This window comes from Pleuronectes platessa, chromosome 23 (genome assembly GCF_947347685.1).
Source record: "Pleuronectes platessa chromosome 23, fPlePla1.1, whole genome shotgun sequence".
NCBI classification, from domain to species: Eukaryota; Metazoa; Chordata; class Actinopteri; order Pleuronectiformes; family Pleuronectidae; genus Pleuronectes; species Pleuronectes platessa.
In genome coordinates, this window is record NC_070648.1 from 5,892,248 (window position 1) to 5,917,131 (window position 24,884).

At 43.9% G+C, this 24,884-nt stretch overlaps 1 protein-coding gene across 1 annotated transcript in view; it reads right to left on the reverse strand.

Annotated features, from left to right (window-relative positions):
• Positions 1–1,753: 1,753 nt before the first annotated feature.
• The window catches only part of LOC128430601 (mucin-2), a 37,136-nt gene continuing 14,005 nt past the window's right edge, over positions 1,754–24,884 (reverse strand). The window contains exons 13-23 of the mRNA XM_053416705.1: positions 24,115–24,191; positions 23,413–23,651; positions 22,741–22,949; positions 21,430–21,494; positions 8,040–8,234; positions 7,455–7,559; positions 6,808–6,914; positions 4,531–4,616; positions 4,280–4,344; positions 1,936–2,084; positions 1,754–1,839 (exon numbers count right to left, since the gene is read on the reverse strand). Coding sequence (XP_053272680.1) covers positions 1,754–1,839; positions 1,936–2,084; positions 4,280–4,344; positions 4,531–4,616; positions 6,808–6,914; positions 7,455–7,559; positions 8,040–8,234; positions 21,430–21,494; positions 22,741–22,949; positions 23,413–23,651; positions 24,115–24,191 — 1,383 coding nt within the window. The remainder of the gene's footprint in view (positions 1,840–1,935; positions 2,085–4,279; positions 4,345–4,530; positions 4,617–6,807; positions 6,915–7,454; positions 7,560–8,039; positions 8,235–21,429; positions 21,495–22,740; positions 22,950–23,412; positions 23,652–24,114; positions 24,192–24,884) is intronic.

Sequence of the window (24,884 nt, forward strand, 5' to 3'; positions counted from 1 at the left end):
GTTTTCTAATCATCCATTAGTCTTCTAAGGCGATTAGGAAACAGAATTTACCATTAGAACACTGGAGTGATAGTTGCTGGAAATGGGCCTCTATACACCTATGTAGATATTTCATTAAAAAAACAGACTTTTCCACCTAAAATAGTCATTTACCACATTAACATTGTAAAGAGTGTATTTCTGATAAATTTAATGTTATTTTCATTGGAAAAAAAAGTGCTTTTCTTTGAAAAATATGGAAATTTCTAAGTGACCCCAAACTTTTGAACGGTAGTATATATTTATACATTTATCTTGCTCATAGTGTATTCATCGTTCTTATATCATACAATGACTGTTAATACTGTACTATTCCATATATATATTTCTTACTGTACATATCTTATTTATTCACATTCCACTTTAAATATGCACATTTCACTGCACTTTTACTACCTTTTTTTGCACTTCTGGTTAGATGCTAAACTGCATTTCGTTGTGCAATGACAATAAAGTTGAATCTAATCTAATCTAATCTAATACAATTTAAGTGTTCAAGTTTAAAGTTCCTATGGACACATCCAAAACTATGAAAGGCGCGTCAGATTTATTTCCTCATATTTGTCGTAGGGAGTGCCATGGTGTCACATCTAGAAAAATGTGGGGACGCAAAACAGACTTGACAAGTGTCAGGTTTCTATAAATAGTCTTCAGTCAGTCAGACACATTTCTGGTAACCTTCTAGTCAAAACCATATTTTTAGGGAAACTATGCTAACGACAAAAACACAACCTGAAATGCACAAGCAATTGAGCAGCTTGAATTGGTACATTTACGTAACATTAATGAAGTGGCTAAAACCATTTTAATAAGTTATTAATCACAGGGTAGCTGTGATTAATCTGATAAATCACCATCTCTAAATGCCAGAAAAATACCCATTTTCTATGTATACTGTTGTGGGAATGAAAAGATAAATGACAGAAGGCAGATGTGAATGTAGCGTGAGGGAAGCGGGGAAAATGAGGTATTGCAACAATGCCACCTGGGGAGTTTCACCTCCAGGAAATAATTAAACCCTTTTGTGTGCAACACAACAAGTTTGTTGGTATCACGGGGCAAGAGACGGCTTTACTCAGAGAAAAGAAAAAACTTTTATTTAACTCAATTAATGCTTAAATTGATATACATATAGGGTAAAGGTTACATAGACATTTACCATTAGTTTTTTATTATTGATAACAAGTCCAAATGATATGGTTATTAAGATTAAAAAACAAAACAAAATCAATCTAAAACACTTTGCTATGCCTCTGGGCAAACACAGGATGATGTTATTGAGAACTTTTAGAACTCAAAGATGCAGAAATACATGACATTTTACAGAATAAAGAAATGTGCGATTACTTGAATCCACTATATATAAATAAGAAAATCTACGGTAAACAGTTTTCATATATATGTATATACCAGATACACCATGACTTTGATTAAATAAATGAGGTCGCATTGTGAAGCCCGCTATGACCTGCATGTGTTCCTTCATTTAATTTAAGATACAAACTTAAACATTCATTTTACATGCATTTGGAGATTATAGAAAAGTTTAGATAAGACATTAATACCGAACAAAGTTAAATATTGCTACGCCACAGTGCTCAGTGAAGTCAGATACATTTTTACTTTAACAGTGCAACAGTACAATATTTTTTTAACACCCCCCAGTGTTTCATAGATAGTGTTATGTTTCAAAAGAACAGAAGCTTAACAGATGCTACTGCTGGCTGGACAGTAGCCATGACACAAGCACCAGACAGGATGCAGTGACGAGACTGATCTGTTGACTGACTCCACTTGAAGCTGTTAATGAGGAGAAAATAAATCAAAACATTAGTTTGATAAATACTTTTTCGGCCTGTGAAGTTTTCCTAACAAGCAGAACTCAGTATCTCTTACCTATGCCTTCCACGGTGATGGAGCTGCCTTCAATGTCGAAGCCGGTGACTGATGAAGCTGCATTTAGCAAAACGTCTGCAATCGCAGTGTTGGCAGGAACAGATGTGCCAGTGAAGCGGAGGTCACAAGTATTGTAGATTGATCCATTACTGCAGGAGGAGAAACAAATAAATGTTGAATGAAAAATCTGATTTAGGCTGCAATCCTGAAAATGTAACAATATGTCAACAAATTACCTGAATTGCACCACTTCCAAGGAAGAGAAGGAAGAGAATGTGTTTCTGTATAGAGGTTCAAGCTGCAGAAACAGAAAACACATGTTATTTAAAAAAAATCAACTTGTTTAAAGCTCTATGTACTTTCAGTTGAAATTATCTTGGCTCCTTGATAAAAAAATACTGAAATAGACAACACAATAATTTGAAGCCACAGGTTTCATTTTGAGAAGAGGCTTACCTGACTCTTTATGTTAGCAGCTCTTCCTTTAAAAGCAGCAGATGATGTATCCAACAAGTCGGTTGTGAATGTTTGCAGAACAGACCTGAACACCACTCGCTTTGTTGTGATGGCAGCAGTTGTTGGTGCTGCAGTTGTAGTTGTTTTAGCTGTTGTTGCTGCAGCTGTAGCTGTTGTTGCTGCAGTTGTAGTTGTTTTTGCTGCAGTTGTAGTTGTTGTTGCCACAGTTGTAGCTGTTGTTGCTGCAGTTGTAGTTGTTTTTGCTGAAGTTGTAGTTAATTTTGCTGCAATTGTAGTTGTTTTTAATGCAGTTGTAGCTGTTGTTGCTGCAGCTGTAGTTGTTGTTTCTGAAGTAGTTGTTGCTGCAGTTGCTGCTGTTGTTGCTGCAGTTGTAATTGTTGTTGCTGCAGTTGTTGTTGCTGCAGTTGTTGCTGCTGCTGTTGTTGCTGCAGCTGTAGTTGTTGTTGCTGAAGTTGTTGCTGCAGTTGCTGCTGTTGTTGCTGCAGTTGTAATTGTTGTTGCTGCAGTTGTTGCTGCTGCTGTTGTTGCTGCAGTTGTAATTGTTGTTGCTGCAGTTGTTGCTGCTGCTGTTGTTGCTGCAGTTGTAGTTGATGTTGTTGTAGTTGAAACTGGACTTTCTAGAAGACATTTTTTAGAAGTGTAAATTAATAAATCAATATTTATCTGTTCTAAGAATCAGAGATAATAACAAAGACATTACAGAAAGAGTATTTTAGATGGATAAAAGGAAGCAAAGACTATTGAATGCCGACACACACACACAGGAACTGTTGATAGGTTGATTTCAACTGTACAGAACTAAAAAATCTTTAAGATGTCCGAATAAATCTTTATTTTACAAAATTGTCCTGTATAGAAACACAATTTTGAACGTGACTCATTTAAAACCAGCCTCAGGGGCACATGGTTTTCATACAGTGCTCCCACTTTACTGTTCACTTTCCCTAGCTACTAAACAATCATTTCTACAAGAACAGAGAGCCCAGAAATCAAAAGACTCTATGGGAACGCGTCTCACGTTAATGTTGGTCAGCTGAAAAGAGCTCTTTTACACAATAGGGTTGATCATTTATGGTTCAATGATAAAAATAAAGTAATTAAAAACAACAGAATTCACTCCCACCCGTTTTTCCTATCCAACCTCATTCAAAAAAAGACGTATCTTTGTCACATGTGACGCCATCAAGCAATCTAGTGACTTTCAGATACATTTTAGAGAGCCAATGGCTACTTCTGGTGAGATTTTTTTCTGAAACACTGATTACACATGTATTTAAGACTGATAAGAGCGTCGCTAATGAGTGGCTCCATTTTATCAAGCTTAACACTTGGTCTGAAGCACGTGGTGCAGGTGCAGTAGTTTTGTTTCCAAATCCACTGTCACTTGTTTAACAGAAAAATGTTTGATGCATCAGACGCAGGAAAATTGGACAGAATGGTGCTCAGATGAGTGCAGTAGTATGAACTAGATGATGAACTTGGCTGGGGGAGTAACAAAAGTCAGTTGTGTCATGCTGTGAGATTGATGTTGTATTACTTACCTAGTACTTTGATTGTGGTGGAATCTATCGTCACGTTGAAGGGGCTGCTGGTACTATTTACAGCTGTTACTAAGGTTTCAGCAACAACAGCATCCGCTGGGAGTTCTGAGATGATGGAATTCGCAATGAACTCAACGTTCAAATCTGCATCAACTCCATCTGCTCTAGTTGGTCGTCGCCTACGTCAGGAAACCAAACAAGTATTAATAATAATATTTCCTGAGTGTAGATTCATCCAAACTTGTAGTTTGTACATGAAACTATCAACACAGTGAGTCAGTCGGCCTGAATTTAAACAATATTAGTAAATAACAAATATGTTTTACCTGAACTCTTTCACTCTGCACTTGTCGAACTTATCACCAAATTTGTTCTTGTATATTGTGTTGCACTGCAAAAAAAGAAGCAAAACTTAGATGCTGGGAAGATTTCAAATATTTTCATGAGCTAAATTAAGGAATAAATTAATATTCTGCTGGAAATCAATCATCAAAAGTGGTTTCTAGTGTAAAATGTGATAAATGCCCAAAACTGACAGACTTAATAATTCTTATATAGAATGTGGAAGTGTACTCACTGGCCCAACAAGTTTTTGTTCAAGAGCTTTGAATTTAGGGCTTTCTCGGTTATTGAGATCTTCAGTAAATGGCTCTTTAGGCAAGCCTAATGAGACAGTGTAAATAGGTTGAGAAGCCACAGTTGTTGGTACAGCGGTAGTTGGTGCAGCAGTAGTTGGTGCAGCTGTTGTAGGTGCAGCGGTTGTAGGTGCAGCTGTTGTAGGTGCAGCGGTAGTAGGTGCAGCAGTAGTTGGTGCAGCGGTAGTTGGTACAGCTGTAGTTGGTGCAACGGTTATAGGTGCAGCGGTAGTAGGTGCAGCAGTTGTTGGTGCAGCGGTTGTTGGTGCAGCGGTAGTTTGTGCAGCTGTAGTTGGTGCAATGGTTGTAGGTGCAGCGGTAGTTGGTGCAGCGGTTGTAGGTACAGCGGTAGTAGGTGCAGCCGTAGTAGGTGCAGCGGTAGTTGGTACAGCTGTAGTTGGTGCAACGGTCGTAGGTGCAGTGGTAGTAGGTGCAGCGGTTGTTGGTGCAGCGGTAGTTGGTGCAGCGGTAGTTGACGCAACAGTTGTAGGTGCAGCGGTAGTAGGTGTAGCGGTAGTTGGTGCAGCGGTTGTAGGTGCAGCGGTAGTTGGTGCAGCAGTAGTCGGTGCTGCAGTAGTAGGTGCAGCAGTAGCTGGTGCAGCGGTAGTTGGTACAGCTGTTGTTGGTGCAACGGTTGTAGGTGCAGCGGTAGTTGGTGCAGCGGTAGTTGGTGCAGCAGAAGTTGGTGCAGCTGTTGTGGGTGCAGCGGTAGTTGGTGCAGCAGTAGTTGGTGCTGCAGTAGTAGGTGCAGCAGTAGTTGGTGCAGCGTTAGTAGGTGCAGCGGTAGTTGGTGCAGCGGTTGTAGGTGCAGCTGTAGTAGGTGCAGCGGTAGATGGTGCAGCAGTAGTTGGTGCAGCGGTTATAGGTGCAGCTGTAGTAGGTGCAGCTGTAGTAGGTGCAGCGGTAGTTTGTGCAGCTGTAGTTGGTGCTACAGTAGTAGGTGCAGCAGTAGTTGGTGTAGCGGTTGTTGGTGCAGCAGTAGTTGGTGCAGCGGTTGTAGGTGCAGCAGTAGTTGGTGCAGCGGTAGTTGGTGAAGCAGTTGTAGGTGCAGCAGTAGTTGGTGCAGCGGTCGTAGGTGCAGCGTTGGTTGGTGCAGCTGTAGTTGGTGCAGCAGAAGTTGGTGCAGCGGTAGTTGGTGCAGCGGTTGTAGGTGCAGCTGTAGTAGGCGCAGCGATAGTTGGTGCAGCTGTAGTAGGTGCAGCGGTAGTTTGTGCAGCTGTAGTTGGTGCTGCAGTAGTAGGTGCAGCTGTAGTAGGTGCAGCGGTAGATGGTGCAGCAGTAGTTGGTGCAGCGGTTGTAGGTGCAGCGGTAGTTGGTGCAGCAGTTGTAGGTGCCGCAGTAGTTGGTGCAGCGGTCGTAGGTGCAGCGTTGGTTGGTGCAGCTGTAGTTGGTGCAGCAGAAGTTGGTGCAGCTGTTGTAGGTGCAGCTGTAATTGGTGCAGCGGTAGGTGGTGCAGCTGTTGTAGGTGCAGCGGTAGTTGTTGCAGCGGTTGTAGGTGCAGCAGAAGTTGGTGCAGCTGTTGTAGGTGCCGCGGTAGTTGGTGCAGCAGTAGTTGGTGCTGCAGTAGTAGGTGCAGCAGTAGTTGGTGCAGCGGTCGTAGGTGCAGCGTTGGTTGGTGCAGCTGTAGTTGGTGCAGCAGTAGTTGGTGCAGCGGTAGTTGGTGCAGCTGTTGTAGGTGCAGCGGTAGTTGTTGCAGCGGTTGTAAGTGCAGCGGTAGTAGGTGCAGCAGTAGTTGGTGCAGCGATTGTAGGTGCAGCTGTAGTAGGCGCAGCGGTAGTTGGTGCAGCGGTTGTAGGTTCAGCGGTAGTAGATGCAGCCGTAGTAGGTGTAGCGGTAGTTGGTACAGCTGTAGTTGGTGCAGGGGTCGTAGGTGCAGTGGTAGTAGGTGCAGCGGTTGTTGGTGCAGCGGTAGTTGGTGCCGCGGTAGTTGGTGCAGCTGTTGTAGGTGCCGCAGTAGTTGGTGCAGCAGTAGTTGGTGCTGCAGTAGTAGGTGAAGCAGTAGTTGGTGCAGCGGTAGTAGGTGCAGCGGTTGTAGGTGCAGCGGTAGTAGGTGCAGCTGTAGTAGGCGCAGCCGTAGTTGGTGCAGCGGTAGTAGGTGCAGCGGTAGTTTGTGCAGCTGTAGTTGGTGCAGCAGTAGTTGGTGCAGCAGTAGTTGGTGCAGCAGTAGTTGGTGCTGCAGTAGTAGGTGCAGCAGTAGTTGGTGCAGCGGTTGTAGGTACAGCAGAAGTTGGTGCAGCTGTTGTAGGTTCCGCGGTAGTTGGTGAAGCAGTAGTTGGTGCTGCAGTAGTAGATGCAGCAGTAGTTTGTGCAGCGGTTGTAGGTGCAGCTGTAGTAGGCGCAGCGGTAGTTGGTGCAGCAGTTGTAGGTGCAGCGGTAGTAGGTGCACCGGCAGTTTGTGCAGCTGTAGTTGGTGCTGCAGTTGTAGGTGCAGCAGTAGTTGGTGCAGCTGTTGTTGGTGCAGCGGTAGTAGGTGCATCTGTAGTTGGTGCAACGGTTGTAGGTGCAGCGGTAGTTGGTGCAGCGGTAGTTGGTACAGCAGAAGTTGGTGCAGCTGTTGTAGGTGCCGCGGTAGTTGGTGCAGCAGTAGTTGGTGCAGCGGTTGTAGGTGCAGCTGTAGTAGGCGCAGCAGTAGTTGGTGCAGCAGTTGTAGGTGCAGCGGTAGTTGGTGCAGCGGTAGTAGGTGCAGCGGTTGTAGGTGCAGCGGTAGTAGGTGCAGCTGTAGTAGGCGCAGCCGTAGTTGGTGCAGCAGTAGTAGGTGCAGCGGTAGTTTGTGCAGCTGTAGTTGGTGCAGCAGTAGTTTGTGCAGCAGTAGTTGGTGCTGCAGTAGTAGGTGCAGCAGTAGTTGGTGCAGCGGTTGTAGGTACACCAGAAGTTGGTGCAGCTGTTGTAGGTTCCGCGGTAGTTGGTGAAGCAGTAGTTGGTGCTGCAGTAGTAGATGCAGCAGTAGTTTGTACAGCGGTTGTAGGTGCAGCTGTAGTAGGCGCAGCGGTAGTTGGTGCAGCAGTTGTAGGAGCAACGGTAGTAGGTGCACCGGTAGTTTGTGCAGCTGTAGTTGGTGCTGCTGTAGTAGGTGCAGCAGTAGTTGGTGCAGCTGTTGTTGGTGCAGCGGTAGTAGGTGCAGCTGTAGTTGGTGCAGCGGTTGTTGGTGCAGCAGTAGTAGGTGCAGCCGTAGTAGGTGCAGCGGTAGTTGGTACAGCTGTAGTTGGTGCAACGGTTGTAGGTGCAGCGGTAGTAGGTGCAGCGGTTGTTGGTGCAGCGGTAGTTGGTGCAGCGGTAGTTGGTGCAACAGTTGTAGGTGCAGCGGTAGTTGGTGCAGCAGTTGTAGGTGCAGCCGTAGTAGGTGCAGCGGTAGTTTGTGCAGCTGTAGTTGGTGCAGCAGTAGTTTGTGCAGCAGTAGTTGGTGCTGCAGTAGTAAGGACAGCAGTAGTTGGTGCAGCGGTTGTAGGTACACCAGAAGTTGGTGCAGCTGTTGTAGGTTCCGCGGTAGTTGGTGAAGCAGTAGTTGGTGCTGCAGTAGTAAATGCAGCAGTAGTTTGTACAGCGGTTGTAGGTGCAGCTGTAGTAGGCGCAGTGGTAGTTGGTGCAGCAGTTGTAGGAGCAACGGTAGTAGGTGCACCGGTAGTTTGTGCAGCTGTAGTTGGTGCTGCTGTAGTAGGTGCAGCAGTAGTTGGTGCAGCTGTTGTTGGTGCAGCGGTAGTAGGTGCCGCTGTAGTTGGTGCAGCGGTTGTAGGTGCAGCAGTAGTAGGTGCAGCCGTAGTAGGTGCAGCGGTAGTTGGTACAGCTGTAGTTGGTGCAACGGTTGTAGGTGTAGCGGTAGTAGGTGCAGCGGTTGTTGGTGCAGCGGTAGTTGGTGCAGCGGTAGTTGGTGCAACGGTTGTAGGTGCAGCGGTAGTAGGTGTAACGGTAGTTGGTGCAGCAGTTGTAGGTGCAGCAGTAGTAGGTGCAGCGGTAGTTGGTGCAGCAGTAGTTGGTGCTGCAGTAGTAGGTGCAGCAGTAGTTGGTGCAGCTGTAGTTGGTACAGCAGAAGTTGGTGCCGCTGTTGTAGGTGCAGCGGTAGTTGGTGCAGCAGTAGTTGGTGCTGCAGTAGTAAGTGCAGCAGTAGTTGGTGCAGCGGTAGTAGGTGCAGCGGTAGTTGGTGCAGCGGTTGTAGGTGCAGCGGTAGTAGGAGCAACGGTAGTTGGTGCAGCGGTAGTTGGTACAGCTGTAGTTGGTGCAACGGTTGTAGGTGCAGCGGTAGTAGGTGCAGCAGTTGTTTGTGCAGTGGTAGTTGGTGCAGCGGTAGTTGGTGCAGCAGTAGTTGGTGCTGCAGTAGTAGGTGCAGCGGTAGTTGGTGCAGCGGTAGTAGGTGCAGCGGTAGTTAGTACAGCAGTAGTTGGTGCTGCAGTAGTAAGTGCAGCAGTAGTTGGTGCAGCAGTAGTAGGTGCAGCGGTAGTTGGTGCAGCGGTTGTAGCTGCAGTGGTAGTAGGTGCAGCTGTAGTTGGTGCAGCGGTAGTTGGTACAGCTGTAGTTGGTGCAACGGTTGTAGGTGCAGCGGTAGTAGGTGCAGCAGTTGTTGGTGCAGTGGTAGTTGGTGCAGCGGTAGTTGGTGCAGCAGTAGTTGGTGCTGCAGTAGTAGGTGCAGCAGTAGTTGGTGCAGCGGTAGTAGGTGCAGCGGTAGTTGGTACAGCAGTAGTTGGTGCAGCAGTAGTTGGTGCAGCGGTAGTTGGTGCAGCAGTTGTAGATGCAGCGGTAGTTGGTGCAGCGGTAGTTGGTGCAGCAGTAGTTGGTGCTGCAGTAGTAGGTGCAGCGGTAGTTGCTGCAGCGGTAGTAGGTGCAGCGGTAGTTGGTACAGCTGTAGTTGGTGCAGCGGGTGTCGGTGCAGCGGTACTAGGTGCAGCAGTTGTTGGTGCAGTGGTAGTTGGTGCAGTGGTAGTTGGTGCATTAGTAGTTGGTGCTGCAGTAGTAGGTGCAGCAGTAGTTGGTGCAGCGGTAGTAGGTGCAACGGTAGTTGGTACAGCAGTAGTTGGTGCTGCAGTAGTAGGTGCAGCAGTAGTTGGTGCAGCGGTTGTTGGTGCAGCGGTAGTTGGTGCAGCTGTAGTTGGTGCAACGGTTGTAGGTGCAGCGGTAGTTGGTGCAGCGGTTGTAGGTGCAGCGGTAGTAGGTGCAGCCGTAGTAGGTGCAGCGGTAGTTTGTACAGCTGTAGTTGGTGCAATGGTCGTAGGTGCAGTGGTAGTAGGTGCAGCGGTTGTTGGTGCAGCGGTAGTTGGTGCAGCGGTAGTTGGCGCAACGGTTGTAGGTGCAGCGGTAGTAGGTGTAGCGGTAGTTGGTGCAGCAGTTGTTGGTGCAGCGGTAGTAGGTGCAGCGGTAGTTGGTGCAGCAGTAGTTGGTGCTGCAGTAGTAGGTGCAGCAGTTGTTGGTGCAGTGGTAGTTGGTGCAGCGGTAGTTGGTGCAGCAGTAGTTGGTGCTGCAGTAGTAGGTGCAGCAGTAGTTGGTGCAGCGGTAGTAGGTGCAGTGGTAGTTGGTACAGCAGTAGTTGGTGCAGCAGTAGTTGGTGCAGCGGTAGTTGGTGCAGCAGTTGTAGATGCAGCGGTAGTTGGTGCAGCGGTAGTTGGTGCAGCAGTAGTTGGTGCTGCAGTAGTAGGTGCAGCAGTAGTTGCTGCAGCGGTAGTAGGTGCAGCGGTAGTTGGTACAGCTGTAGTTGGTGCAGCGGTTGTCGGTGCAGCGGTACTAGGTGCAGCGGTAGTTGGTGCAGCGGTAGTTGTTGCAGCGGTATTTGGTGCAGCAGTTGTAGATGCAGCGGTAGTTGGTGCAGCGGTAGTTGGTGCAGCAGTAGTTGGTGCTGCAGTAGTAGGTGCAGCGGTAGCTGCTGCAGCGGTAGTAGGTGCAGCGGTAGTTGGTACAGCTGTAGTTGGTGCAGCGGTTGTCGGTGCAGCGGTACTAGGTGCAGCAGTTGTTGGTGCAGTGGTAGTTGGTGCAGTGGTAGTTGGTGCATTAGTAGTTGGTGCTGCAGTAGTAGGTGCAGCAGTAGTTGGTGCAGCGGTAGTAGGTGCAACGGTAGTTGGTACAGCAGTAGTTGGTGCTGCAGTAGTAGGTGCAGCAGTAGTTGGTGCAGCGGTTGTTGGTGCAGCGGTAGTTGGTGCAGCTGTAGTTGGTGCAACGGTTGTAGGTGCAGCGGTAGTTGGTGCAACGGTTGTAGGTGCAGCGGTAGTAGGTGCAGCCGTAGTAGGTGCAGCGGTAGTTTGTACAGCTGTAGTTGGTGCAATGGTCGTAGGTGCAGTGGTAGTAGGTGCAGCGGTTGTTGGTGCAGCGGTAGTTGGTGCAGCGGTAGTTGGCGCAACGGTTGTAGGTGCAGCGGTAGTAGGTGTAGTGGTAGTTGGTGCAGCAGTTGTAGGTGCAGCAGTAGTAGGTGCAGCGGTAGTTGGTGCAGCGGTAGTTTGTACAGCTGTAGTTGGTGCAATGGTCGTAGGTGCAGTGGTAGTAGGTGCAGCGGTTGTTGGTGCAGCGGTAGTTGGTGCAGCGGTAGTTGGCGCAACGGTTGTAGGTGCAGCGGTAGTAGGTGTAGCGGTAGTTGGTGCAGCAGTTGTAGGTGCAGCAGTAGTAGGTGCAGCGGTAGTTGGTGCAGCAGTAGTTGGTGCTGCAGTTGTAGGTGCAGCGGTTGTTGGTTCAGTGGTAGTTGGTGCAGCGGTAGTTGGTGCTGCAGTAGTAGGTGCAGCAGTAGTTGCTGCAGCGGTAGTAGGTGCAGCGGTAGTTGGTACAGCTGTAGTTGGTGCAGCGGTTGTCGGTGCAGCGGTACTAGGTGCAGCGGTAGTTGGTGCAGCGGTAGTTGGTGCAGCGGTAGTTGTTGCAGCGGTAGTTGGTGCAGCTGTAGTTGGTGCAGTCGTAGCTGTTGTTGCTGCAGTTGTAGTTGTTGCTGCAGTTGTAGCTGTGGTGTTATCTGCTTGGCTTGTTGTTTGGATAGATCCGTAAATAACTAAAATAAAAAAGATTTTTGCTTAACTTGCGAAAAATTAAATTAACTTACAAAATAAACTGTGGTAAATGACTGTGTTATAAGTGTTCACCTAAAAAGTTTGTTGTGAATAATCACATTATATTCCTTATATGTTAATGTTATTGAATATTTTCTTCTTTAAAATATTGGTTGAAGTTTCTACCAATTTTCTGACTAAAGTCACATCATATTGATCATCACAGACTTTATTTTTATTTAATTTTAGACATTTTCAAGTCAATCAGTTCAAGCCTATTTATCTTACCTGTCAGAATCAGGAAAAACGATTTGATCTTTCTGGTCCCCATCCTGTCAATTCAATCTGCAAAATCAAACAAGATAGATGCAGATTGTGAAGAGATGCTGTTCCATAGTTGGTTCAATTGATCCTCAGAGATGTATTACCTTGTCTCTGATGATGCAGTTGTTAAACTATGACACAAATGTTACATAATTACACTTTCTCTGTGGTCAAGTTATTAGTCATAACCCTTAAATGCGGTTTGTTTCCTATTTGCCACATTAGTTTCTTGAGACTTGACTAAGTGATGAGAACTTTATCTCATCATCATGATCACTACTCAATTGCACAACATGTTGTACACAATCTATCAGGCATTGTCTGACCCCTTGTGGTCTGTCTGTGCACTGTACGTAGGGAGAGTCGAGGACTTTATAGGGGCTTTGAGCAGAATTGGATGTTGTGGAAACCATCGCCTACCTCACCTGCTATTTAATCGAATATATCCATCATCAATTTACACAGATGTAGCTTTATTGTCCTGAGATTAGCATTAGCTCTCATGATTACAATCTCAAAAACTACAATACAGACCACAATGACAAAATCTGAACTCAACTTATAATAATTTCATTCTTCATATTTCTTATTCTATCTTGTTTAATTTACTCTGTCAGTTGAGACAATATCTGAGTGCATTGGTTTCTGAACTTAATAATTATTTGTATCTGCTTATATACGTTATTTCGAATGTAAAGGTCTTTTAGCTGCAATTGATTTGTTGAAAAGATGCTATATAAATAAAGTTTGATTGATTGACAGTAAAGTACTTTGAACTATTAACCAAGACTAGAAAAGCATGATAGAATTAAGACCATTCTCACAAATTCAAAATATAGTATTCAATCAGCCCACTGATAAAACATTGAATCTACAATGGATTAATAGTTATATTTTCAAGACATCTTGAGGAGTTTTCTGAAATATAAGTTTTGATCCTTTCAGATTCACATTGAAATTCCGTCAGTTGCCTTCATCATGTTTTTTTTTGTTTTGGATATTGGTGGATATCTCATAAACCACACATAAGAGACAAACAGCAAAAACTGCGTCTTTAAATATCATGAGGCTGCATTTAAATATCATGAAAATGACTCGTCAACCTGTTGTGCTCAGCAGAACACGAGACGCTCACAGTCAGGACTCAGTATTAAATTAAATGCTAATTGGTTTTGTATTTGTATAGCGCTTTATAGTGAGTGGAGCAGACAAGATCCGTCACCATCGATTCATCACCAAACACATGGCCGCAGGTTTGTCACCTAAATCATCCCAAGAAAAAATTAACTATGGACGTGAACTAGTTTATTTTCATCTGCATGAACTGAACTTGGAACCCGTTCTTTTTAAGTGTGAACTGGCTCAACACTGCATCTAAAGATGGGCTCATAATTCAGTTTTTTTTATTCAACCATCCTTTATTTGCGGGAAAAAAAGACCCAGTTGTTTAGGATAAAGGTTATCTTTGAGTTTGATTAAAACAAATTGTGGTGTGGTATGTTTAAGTTTGATTTTATTTTATTTTCAATCTTAATAACTTGGATTTGTCATCAAAAATAAAAAAAACTGATATTAAATGTATATATCTGCTCTCTGTCATTTATCTTTCCATTCCCACAATCAGATAATTTAAATGTTGCAAACACACACAAATAGTCTCATTCTCAGACTATTTACTATCTTCATTACAAACAGATGTTATAAAAGAAACCAGGAATGAAATCACGTTTCTTTTTCAAAAGTGTAATTTAGACCAAATTTAGATGCAACAACTGTCACCAATTAGTAATGATTATTATAATTCCATTGGTGGCAATTTTACAAATCCAAATCAGTGGGGAATGTAAATCTATTCTTTTTTTGAAGGAAAAGATTTTGACAAATTTTTTTGCTGAACTTAAACAAAAATCCCGCCTGACTAACAAACTCTCTTTCTTCACATCTCGTTATTTAGATAATCTGCACAAATTTTCACAAGTGATAATGAGTCTTTTACTTCACTTTATTCTCTCAAAACGATTTTACTTATTGCTATTTGAATATACCAATACAAAAGAAATACTACTTAATATTAAGTCGAGCTTTAAATTGAACAGGTCATATAAAAAGGTGATGATCTAGGTGATCAGTTATTGTCTCTTTAAATCTGAGAAAATATTTGTTATTTAACTTGTTGGAAACACACACACACACACACACACATACACACACTAACACTTAAATACACCAACGTGTCCATATAGATTGTACTCACCTTAAAGGCAATGAAGAAAAGTTATTTATTTCTCTGGTGTAGCTGTTCTTAAAGTCTTACAGTGCTCAGTTCACTTCACATATGATGAACTGCTAACCTGTCTCCCTCTGTGGCATTCCACATTTATTTCGGCCTTTATATATTGCAAAGAACTACAGGCTAATGACGTGGGTCATTCATGACAGATATGTTGCGACAGCTACATCTGTCAAATTCTTGGCGTAACATTGCGGTATACTCCCTTCTTTTGTTCGTGTTGTTTTCAGTTTGACAGTATGAAGGGCCGAAGAGATCACCTGTGTAAGGACACAGATTAATGTTGAATGTCTTAATTCAAAAGTTTTTGTAAACAACCCTAGAATTTATTAATTAATTTCACATTTTATTCTACATTCTCTATTCTGATTTTATTAATTAAATAATACCCCAAAATTATATATAGCAGCAATTATATAGCCTGTTACATTCAAGGTTAACGATTGAGGTATATATGAATATGAGATACTACATACTGTATGTAGGTAATATTGACAATATTTACAATGAAATATCAAAGCATGAACATGTTTGATGTTTGGGTCATTGATAAAAATTATTATTGAATAAAATAGTCAAAATAAAAGAAAAACAAATTCAGTATTTTTTTAATTCAGTTCAGTTCACAAATAAAACACTTTAAATCTTTCACCTTATGTGAAATTTTACATCTAACAAGGTCTTTATGGAATAAAATCAAGCTGTCTCAAGTCCTCACAATAAATCATTGAATTGTTTAAAGGTTAAGTTAAATTTAGATTTAAGGTTTGTCTCCAGGAATTGAATGTGAGTAAAAGGTATTTCCTCTGATGTCACAACTACTGGGTGTGTGTGTGTGTACGTAGGTGTGTGAAAACAAACACTTTTGTCTTAGTTATGTTGTGAGTATTTGCAGTAGTCTACATTAGTCTATTTGTGAAATTGATTATGTATTTTCTTTCTGCTTCTTCTTGTTCTTATAATTATAATTATTTATAGTAATAATAATAATAATTTATTTTTACCAAACGTAGCCCCCCCCCCCCCCCCCCCCCCCCCTCTCTTTTTATCTTCATGACTGCTTGTGTGGCTGTAGTGGATGGGCAGAGGGGGACATTTAATAATGTCATTGGTAAAATTGGTAAAATTAAAATTCCAGGACAACAGAAGGGGAATTCAAAGAATTTAATGTGAGTTAAAGGTATGTCCTCTGATGTCACAACTACTGTGTGTGTGTGTGTGTGTGTGTGTGTAGGTGTTTGAAAACAAACACTTTTGTCTTAGTTATGTTGTGAGTATTTGCAGTAGTCTACATTTGTCTATTTGTGAAATTGATTATATATTTTCTTTCTTCTTCTTCTTGCTCTTATAATTATAATTATTTATAGTAAGAATAATCATTTTTTATTTTACACAAAACAACAAACATAGATAAAAAAGCACACCGTCCATCAATTGGCTGGAGATGCAAGTAAAATCTAGGTTGGCATAATGGGAGACTGCCTCTTTCACCAACAGGGTGAATGGTATCAAGGAGAGAAGAAAATAAAACCAAACCAATATTTGGGCGGAGGATGGCACAACATAAACTAGTAAACAGGAGAGGGCAGTGTTTGCACAGAATTAAAAATTGCACAGGGGAGAACTACTGGCAGTTTCTAGCCCCAAGCCAGTGTCAAGGTTCCCTTCATCACCTTTATATTATGTTAGACATATTTTTTTCTCATTTTTAAATATTTTTCACGATGTTCAAGAGTAATCTGGAAATGGTTTGAAATATCAAAGGGAATTTCGCAGACCCCGGCAATGCCGTCGCGGACCACCAGGGGGCGGCAAACCCCTGGTTGAAAACCCTTGGTTTAGACGGAAGGAGAAATATTATACTTTTATTTTGAAAAGGTAGTTCCTGAAAAACGAAAAAGATCGCTAAATGGCAGATGTGCCTCGTTGTTGCATGAAAAACATTACTTTTAGTTGTTTAGCACCTGGCTGATAAAGGCACAAGGTTTGTGGTTATTTCGTTACTTGTTGTCATTATTATAAACATAATTCTAAACGTCTTTTTGCGGTGTAAGGACACGTGTGTGCGCGTTTAAATTTCCAAAACAGCAACGCAATCCATATTTCCCGTAGCCTGACTGTCATACTCATAATTCTAGTCAGAATAAGAGTCTGATACCCAGGAACGTGCACAGATAGACCCCTAGGTTGGCCCTTTTGCCCTGGATGAGAAAAGTGCCCTTCTGCTGGAGCCCACTTTTTTCTTCATTCATCAATATTTAAGAATAAAAATTACTCACTCTGTCATCAATTCCCCCCAAATGTGTTTTGATATCTAACGGGGCTTTTATTTGAGTTCTTGTGAGAATTTCGCCGCGACATGCTATGCTGCGCTCACAAGCCCAGCGGAGCTGTTCTGTGTACTGTGTTGTCAGCTTTATAGAGATTATGTAAGTCACTCTTGATAATTATGCACAACATTGATTTATCTCATTTACAAAATTTGCAGCATAATGCCAAGAAAAGAGAGACTCCAAAAGCAGAAGGACAGGGAACTGCAGCAAGCAGCTCAGGGTAGAAGCTCTCTTTATCTTGGATCAGGCCATCAACTTGTAAAACAAATGAGGGAGAATCAGTAACCCTACCTGGTCCTGGGAGCCCATCACATCATTAACCCTAACCCTAACATATTATTTGGTTATATGACCTTGTTTTGTCTGTTTTTGCCTGTTATTCATTTATTTATTCAAATTGATCATTTGAGCTAGTTTGTTAACAAAAATAAATATATAAGTTGAAAATATCCTTCTGTGTTTTTTATTTATTTATTATTATAATTTTTCATTTCATAAATAATTTTGGCAATGGGTGCCCTTTTTGGGGGTTTGAGCACCTCCCCCCCCAAATGTCTGTGCACGTGCCTGCTGATACCGCTCCATTGGCCTGTGATTATGTGGCGTGTTTCAACCGAACCAGGAAAATAAATGCCTCTTCGCTCAATTGGATAGACCTACAACCAATCAGAGCAACGTAGTATGTGACGTATGTTAAGCGACGTATAGTTGTTATTAACAGAACTCAACTGCACGCACGCAGGAAGAAGTAGAAGAAGAAGATCAGTAAAAACGATTTTTGCCGGTGTTGTAAAAATAATTTATGGATACACGGAGAACTTACCAACACGATCTGCAATTTTTAGGGAAACAGTGACGCATGGTTCACACCGGACGCGGAGGCGACGCCAAAGCGCCGCGCTAATCCCTAGCGCGCCGCTGCTTGGCTGTTCACACCGGACGTTGAAGCGTCGGGCAGCGCTAATAATATCACCCGTTGATCCAGTAGTATAAAAGCATATACTTATGTTGCTCCAACATTAAGCAACAGCGTCCCAACATTTGTCTTTTTTGTTGTTGTCTTTATACAACATGTTCCGAGGATCATACAACTCACTGTACTTCTCCACTTCAATTATTAATTTAATGTCATCCATGTTGAAGAACTTCTCCGCTGTTTGCTCCGTTTAATGTCGGGTGTCGAAGGTAAATTACGTATTCTCCACTCAAGCCTATGTGGAGAATACGTAGCCCCCCCTCTCTCTTATCTTTATGACTGCTTGTGTGGCTGTAGTGGATGGGCAGAGGGGGACATTTAATAATGTGATTGGTAAAATTGGTAAAATTTAAATTCCAGGACAACAGAAGGGGAATTCAAAGTCTGGCATCCAGGCTATATTTCCCGATATGATAGCTGCAAATGTTTTCTAGTGTAAAATGTAATTAATGGGCAAAACTAACAAAGTTAATAAATATTATATAGAATGTGAAAGTGTAGTCACCGGCCCAACACATTTTTGTTCAAGATCTTTGTATTTTCTGCTTTTTGGATTTTTTAGATCGTCAGTAAATGTCTGTTTAGGCAAGTCCACTGAGACGGTGTAAATAGGTTGAGAAGCCACAGTTGTAGTTGTTATTGTTGTAGGTGCAGCGGTAGTTGGTGCACAAAACAAATACGGCCACCTTTGGCTGACTTGTGTCCCAAATCTGGCAAACAGGAGTGGCATCATTCTTCATGGGATGTGGGTCAAATCTGGCCCAAAATAATTTTGCTGTGTTGGTTTGAGACTGAAATAGGTTGTTTTTTTCAAATGACTCAAACTACACATAAAGGTTAAAAGTCTGATCGACCCTCTCTTCACCCACCAACATTTTAAAAAACATCACAAAAGAGATGACAAACTTTTAAAACATTTGTTTATTTGCGAAGTTTTTGACAGAAACCAGAGAAACTATAAGGAATCTTACAGAACAAAGAAATGTGTGATTAAATAAATTCTCTTTATATAATTACGAAAATTGACAGTGCATAATTTTCACATATATACCAGATACACCATGACCTTATCTATAATACAAGAGGTCGCATTGTGAAGCCCGCTATGACCTGCATGTGTTCCTTCATTTAATTTAAGATATAAAACTTAAACATTCATTTTACATGAATTTGGAGATTATAGAAAAGTTTAGATAAGACGACAATAATACCGAACAAAGTCGAATATTGCTACGCCACAGTGCTCAGGGAAGTCAGATACATTTTTACTTTAACAGTGCAACAGTACAGATATTTTTTTAACTCCCCAGTGTTTCATAGATAGTGTTGTTATGTTTCAAAAGAACAGAAGCTTAAAGGCAGCTGTGTCATTCTGTCCAGTATCAACAACAAATAAAAAAAATCAACAATCTGGGATTCTTGCTGACGATAAAGTCCTTTTTCATTCCAGACATGACGTTCTTGTTCTCATGGGAATTCATAACAAACTCAGCGCAGATGCTAATGCTGGCTGGACAGTAGCCATGACACAAGCACCAGACAGGATGCAGTGACGAGACTGATCTGTTGACTGACTCCACTTGAAGCTGTTAATGAGGAGAAAATAAATCAAAACATTAGTTTGAGAAATACTTTTTCGGCCTGTGAAGTTTTCCTAACAAGCAGAACTCAGTATCTCTTACCTATGCCTTCCACGGTGATGGAGCTGCCTTCAATGTCGAAGCCGGTGACTGATGAAGCTGCCTTAAGCAAAACGTCTGCAATTGCAGTGTTGTCAGGAACAGATGTGCCAGTGAAGCGGAGGTCACAAGTATTGTAGATTGATCCATTACTGCAGGAGGAGAAACAAATAAATGTTGAATAAAAAATCTGATTTAGGCTGCAATCCTGAAAATGTAACAATATGTCAACAAATTACCTGAATTTCATCACTTCGAAGGAAGAGAAGGATGAGAATTCCTTTTTATATAGAGGTTCAAGCTGCAGAAACAGAAAACACATGGTATTTAAAAAAAAAAAACTTGTTTTATGCTCTATGTACTTTCAGTTGACATTATTTTGACACAATAATTTGAAGCCACAGGTTTTACTTTGAGAAGAGGCTTACCTGACTCTTTATGTTAGCAGCTCTTCCTTTAAAAGCAGCAGATGATGTATCCAACAAGTCGGTTGTGAATGTTTGCAGAACAGACCTGAACACCACTCGCTTTGTTGTGATGGCAGCAGTTGTTGGTGCTGCAGTTGTAGTTGTTTTAGCTGTTGTTGCTGCAGCTGTAGCTGTTGTTGCTGCAGTTGTAGTTGTTTTTGCTGTTGTTGCCACAGCTGTAGCTGTTGTTGCTGCAGTTGTAGTTGTTTTTGCTGCAGTTGTAGCTGTTGTTGCTGCAGCTGTAGTTGTTGTTGCTGAAGTTGTTGTTGCTGTAGTTGCTGCTGTTGTTGCTGCAGTTGTAGTTGTTGCTGCTGCAGTTGTAGCTGTTGCTGCTGCAGTTGTAACTGTTGTTGCTGCAGTTGTTGCTGCAGCTGCTGCTGTTGCTGCTGCAGTTGTAGCTGTTGCTGCTGCAGTTGTTGCTGCTGCAGTTGTAACTGTTGTTGCTGCAGTTGTTGCTGCAGCTGCTGCTGTTGTTGCTGCAGTTGTAGCTGTTGCTGCTGCAGTTGTAGCTGTTGTTGCTGCAGCTGCTGCTGTTGTTGCTGCAGTTGTAGCTGTTGCTGTTGTAGCTGTTGCTGCTGCAGTTGTAGCTGTTGCTGTTGCTGCAGTTGTTGCTGCTGCAGTTGTTGCTGCAGCTGCTGCTGTTGTTGCTGCAGTTGTAGCTGTTGTTGCTGCAGTTGTTGTTGCTGCAGTTGTAGTTGAAACTGGACTTTCTATAACACATTTTTTTTAAGTGTAAATGAATAAATCAATATTTATCTGTTGTAAGAATTAAGTTAATAATAAAGCCATTAAAGAACGAGTATTTTAGATGGGTAAATGGAAGCAAAGACTATTGAATGTTGACACACACACACACACAGGCACTGTTGATAGGTTGATTTCAACTGTACGGAACTGAAAATCTTTAAGTTGTTCTAATAAATCTTTATTTTACCTCATTGTCTTGTATAGAAACCCAATTTTGAATGTGACTCATTTAAAACTAGCATCAGTGGCACATGGCTTTTCATACGGTGCTCCCCCTATACTGTTCACTTTCCCTAGCTACTAAACAATAATTTCTACATGAACAGAGAGCCCAGAAATCAAAAGACTCTATGGGAACGCTTCTCAAGTTAATGTTGGTCAGCTGAAAAGAGCTCTTTTACACAATAGGGTTGATCAGTTATGGTTCAATGATAAAAATAAAGTAATTACAAACAACAGAAATCACTCCCACCCGTTTTCCCTATCCAACCTCATTCAAAAAAAGACGTATCTATGTCACATGTGACGCCATTAAGCAATCTATTGACTTTAAGCTACATTTTAGAGAGCCAATGGCTACTTCTGGTGAGATTTTTTTGGATTACTGTTATAAGCAGTTTTTCCCTAAGTATTAAGAGACAACGCTTCTCTGCAGAGGAAACAGCTCTGCTGGTGCTCAAAGGCAAAGTACATTAGCAGATAATCTACGTAACAACAGTGTACATGCTGTGAGATAGATGTTGTATTTACTTACCTAGTACTTTGATTGTGCTGGAATCTATTGTCACGTTGAAGGTGCTGTTTGGACTATTTACAGCTGTTACTAAGGTTTCAGCAACAACAGCATCCGCTGGAAGTTCTGAAGTGGTAGAATTCGGATAGAACCCAACGTTCAAATCTACAACAACTCCATCTGCTCTAGTTGGTCCTCGCCTACGTCACGAAACCAAACAAGTATTAATAAAAAAAAATCCTGAGTGCAGATTAATCAAAATGTAAAAATTGTACAAGCAACTATCAACGCAGTCAGCAACCCTGAGTTTAAACAATATTTGTAAAATAAAAAAAATGTTTTTACCTGAACCCTTTCACGCTGCACTTGTCGAACTTATCACCAAATCTTTTCTTGTATATTTTGTTGCACTGCAAAAAAAGAAGCAACATTTAGACGATGGGAAGATTTCAAAGAATTTTCATGAAATAAATTTAAGAATAACTTGATATTCGGGTGGAAATAAATCATCACAACTGGTCTCTAGTCTAAAATGTAATTAATGGGCAAAACTGACACAGTTAATAAATATTATATAGAATGTGAAACTGTACTCACCGGCGGAACAAGACTTTGTTCAAGATCTTTGTATTTACTGCTTTTGGGATTTTTTAGATCGTCATTAAATGTCTGTTTAGGCAAGTCCACTGAGACAGTGTAAATAGGTTGAGAAACCGCAGTTGTAGTTGCCGCAGTTATAGTTGTTATTGTTGTAGGTGCTGCAGTAGTAGTTGCAGCGGTAGTTGCAGCAGTAGTTGGTGCAGCGGTTGTAGGTGCAGCGGTAGTTGGTGCAGGGGTAGTTGGTGCAGCGGTAGTTGGTGCAGCGGTAGTTGGTGCAACGGTTGTAGGTGCAGGGGTAGTTGGTGCAGCAGTAGTTGGTGCTGCAGTAGTAGGTGCAGCGGTAGTTGGTGCAGCGGTAGTAGGTGCAGCGGTAGTTGGTGCAGTGGTAGTTGGTGCAGCGGAAGTTGGTTCTGCAGTAGAAGGTGCAGAGGTAGTTGGTGCAGCGGTAGTTGGTGCAGCAGTAGTTTGTTCTGCAGTAGTAGGTGCAGTGGTAGTTGGTGCAGCGGTAGTAGGTGCAGGGGTAGTTGGTGCAGCGGTTGTAGGTGCAGCGGTAGTTGGTGCAGCGGTAGTTGGTGCAGCGGTTGTAGGTGCAGCGGTAGTTGGTGCAGCAGTTGTTGGTGAAGCGGTTGTAGATGCAGGGGTAGTTGGTGCAGCGGTTGTAGGTGCAGCGGTAGTTGGTGCAGGGGTAGTTGGTGCAGCGGTAGTAGGTGCAGGGGTAGTTGGTGCAGCGGTTGTAGGAGCAGCGGTAGTTGGTGCAGCGGTAGTTGGTGCAGCGGTTGTAGGTGCAGCGGTAGTTGGTGCAGCGGTAGTTGGTGCAGCGGTATTAGGTGCAGCGGTAGTTGGTTCAGCAGTAGTTGGTGCTGCAGTAGTAGGTGCAGCAGTAGTTGGTGCAGCGGTAGTAGGTGCAGCGGTAGTAGATGCAGCTGTAGTTTGTGCAGCAGTAGTTGGTGCAGCGGTTGTAGGTGCAGTGGTAGTTGGTGGAGCGGTAGTCGTTACAGCTGTAGTTGGTGCAGCGGTAGTTGGTGCAGCTGTTGTAGGTGCAGCGGTAGTTGGTGCAGCAGTAGTTGGTGCTGCAGTAGTAGATGCTGCAGTAGTAGGTAAAGCAGTAGTTGGTGCAGCGGTTGTAGGTGCAGCGGTAGTTGCAGCGGTTGTAGTTGCAGCAGTAGTAGGCGCAGCGGTAGTTGGTGAAGCGGTTGTAGGTGCAACCGTAGTTGATGCAGCAGTAATTGGTGCAGCTGTTGTAGGTGTAGCGGTAGTTGAAGCAGCTGTTGAAGGTACAGCGGTAGTTGGTGCAGCTGTAGATGGTGCAGCAGTAGTTGGTGCAGCGGTCGTAGGTGCAGCGGTAGTTGATGCAGCTGTTGAAGGTGCAGCATTAGTAGGGGCAGGGGTTGTAGCTGCAGCCATTGTTGGTGCAGCGGTAGTTGATGCAGCTGTTGTAGGTGCAGCGGTAGTTGGTGCAGCTGTTGTAGGTGCAGCGGTAGTAGATGCAGCTGTAGTTGGTGCAGCGGTAGTCGGTGCAGCTGTAGTTGGTGTAGCAGTAGTCGGTGCAGCGGTAGTAGGTGCAGCGGTAGTTGGTGCAGCGGTTGTGAGTTCAGCGGTAGTAGGTGCAGCGGTAGTTGGTGCAGCGGTAGTAGGTACAGCAGAAGTTGGTGTAGCTGTAGTTGGTGCAGCGGTAGTAGGTACAGCAGAAGTTGGTGCAGCTGTTGTAGGTGCAGCGGTAGTTGGTGCAGCAGTAGTTGGTGCTGCAGTAGTAGATGCTGCAGTAGTAGGTAAAGCAGTAGTTGGTGCAGCGGTTGTAGGTGCAGCGGTAGTTGCAGCGGTTGTAGTTGCAGCAGTAGTAGGCGCAGCGGTAGTTGGTGAAGCGGTTGTAGGTGCAACCGTAGTTGATGCAGCAGTAATTGGTGCAGCTGTTGTAGGTGTAGCGGTAGTTGAAGCAGCTGTTGAAGGTGCAGCGGTAGTTGGTGCAGCTGTAGATGGTGCAGCAGTAGTTGGTGCAGCGGTCGTAGGTGCAGCGGTAGTTGATGCAGCTGTTGAAGGTGCAGCATTAGTAGGGGCAGGGGTTGTAGCTGCAGCCATTGTTGGTGCAGCGGTAGTTGATGCAGCTGTTGTAGGGGCAGCGGTTGTAGGTGCAGCGGTAGTAGATGCACCTGTAGTTTGTGCAGCAGTAGTTGGTGCAGCGGTTGTAGGTGCAGCGGTAGTTGGTGCAGCTGTAGTTGGTGCAGCTGTAGTTAGTGCAGCAGAAGTTGGTGCAGCTGTAGTTGGTGCAGCGGTAGTTAGTGCAACGGTAGTCGGTGCAGCAGTAGTCGGTGCAGCGGTAGTAGGTGCAGCGGTAGTTGGTGCAGCGGTTGTGAGTTCAGCGGTAGTAGGTGCAGCGGTAGTTGGTGTAGCGGTAGTTTGTGCAGCAGTAGTTGTTGCAGCAGTAGTTGGTGCAGCTGTTGTAGGCGCAGCGGTAGTTGGGGCAGCGGTAGTTGGTGCAGCCGTAGTTGGTGCAGCAGAAGTTGGGGCAGCTGTAGTTGGTACAGCAGAAGTTTGTGAAGCTGTTGTAGGTGCAGCAGTAGTTGGTGCTGCAGTAGCAGGTGCAGCAGTAGTTGGTGCAGCGGTAGTAGATGCAGCGGTAGTTGCTGCAGCGGTTGTAGGTGCAGCGGTAGTAGTTGCAGCTGTAGTTGGTACAGCAGTAGTTGGTGCTGCAGTAGCAGGTATAGCAGTAGTTGGTGCAGCGGTTGTAGGCGCAGAGGTAGTTGGTGCAGCGGTAGTTGGTGCAGCGGTAGTTGGTGCAGCATTAGTTGGGGCAGCTGTAGTTGGTACAAGAGAAGTTGGTGCAGCTGTTGTAGGTGCAGCAGTAGTTGGTGCAGCGGTTGTAAATGCAGCGTTAGTTGGTGCAGCGGTTGTAGGTGCAGCGGTAGTAGGTGCAGCGGCAGTTGGTGCTGCAGTAGTAGGTGCAGCAGTAGTTGGTGCAGTGGTAGTAAGTGCAGAGGTAGTTGGTGCAGAAGTAGTTGGTGCAGCGGTAGTTGGTGCAGCGGTTGTAGGTGCAGCGGTTGTGGGTTCAGCGGTAGTTGGTGCAACGGTAGTTGTTGCAGCAGTAGTTGGTGCAGCGGTTGTAGGTGCAGCGGTAGTTGGTGCAGCAGTAGTTGGTGGAGCTGTAGTTGGTGCAGCGGTAGTAGGTGCACCGGTTGTGGGTTCAGCGGTTGTAGGTGCAGCGG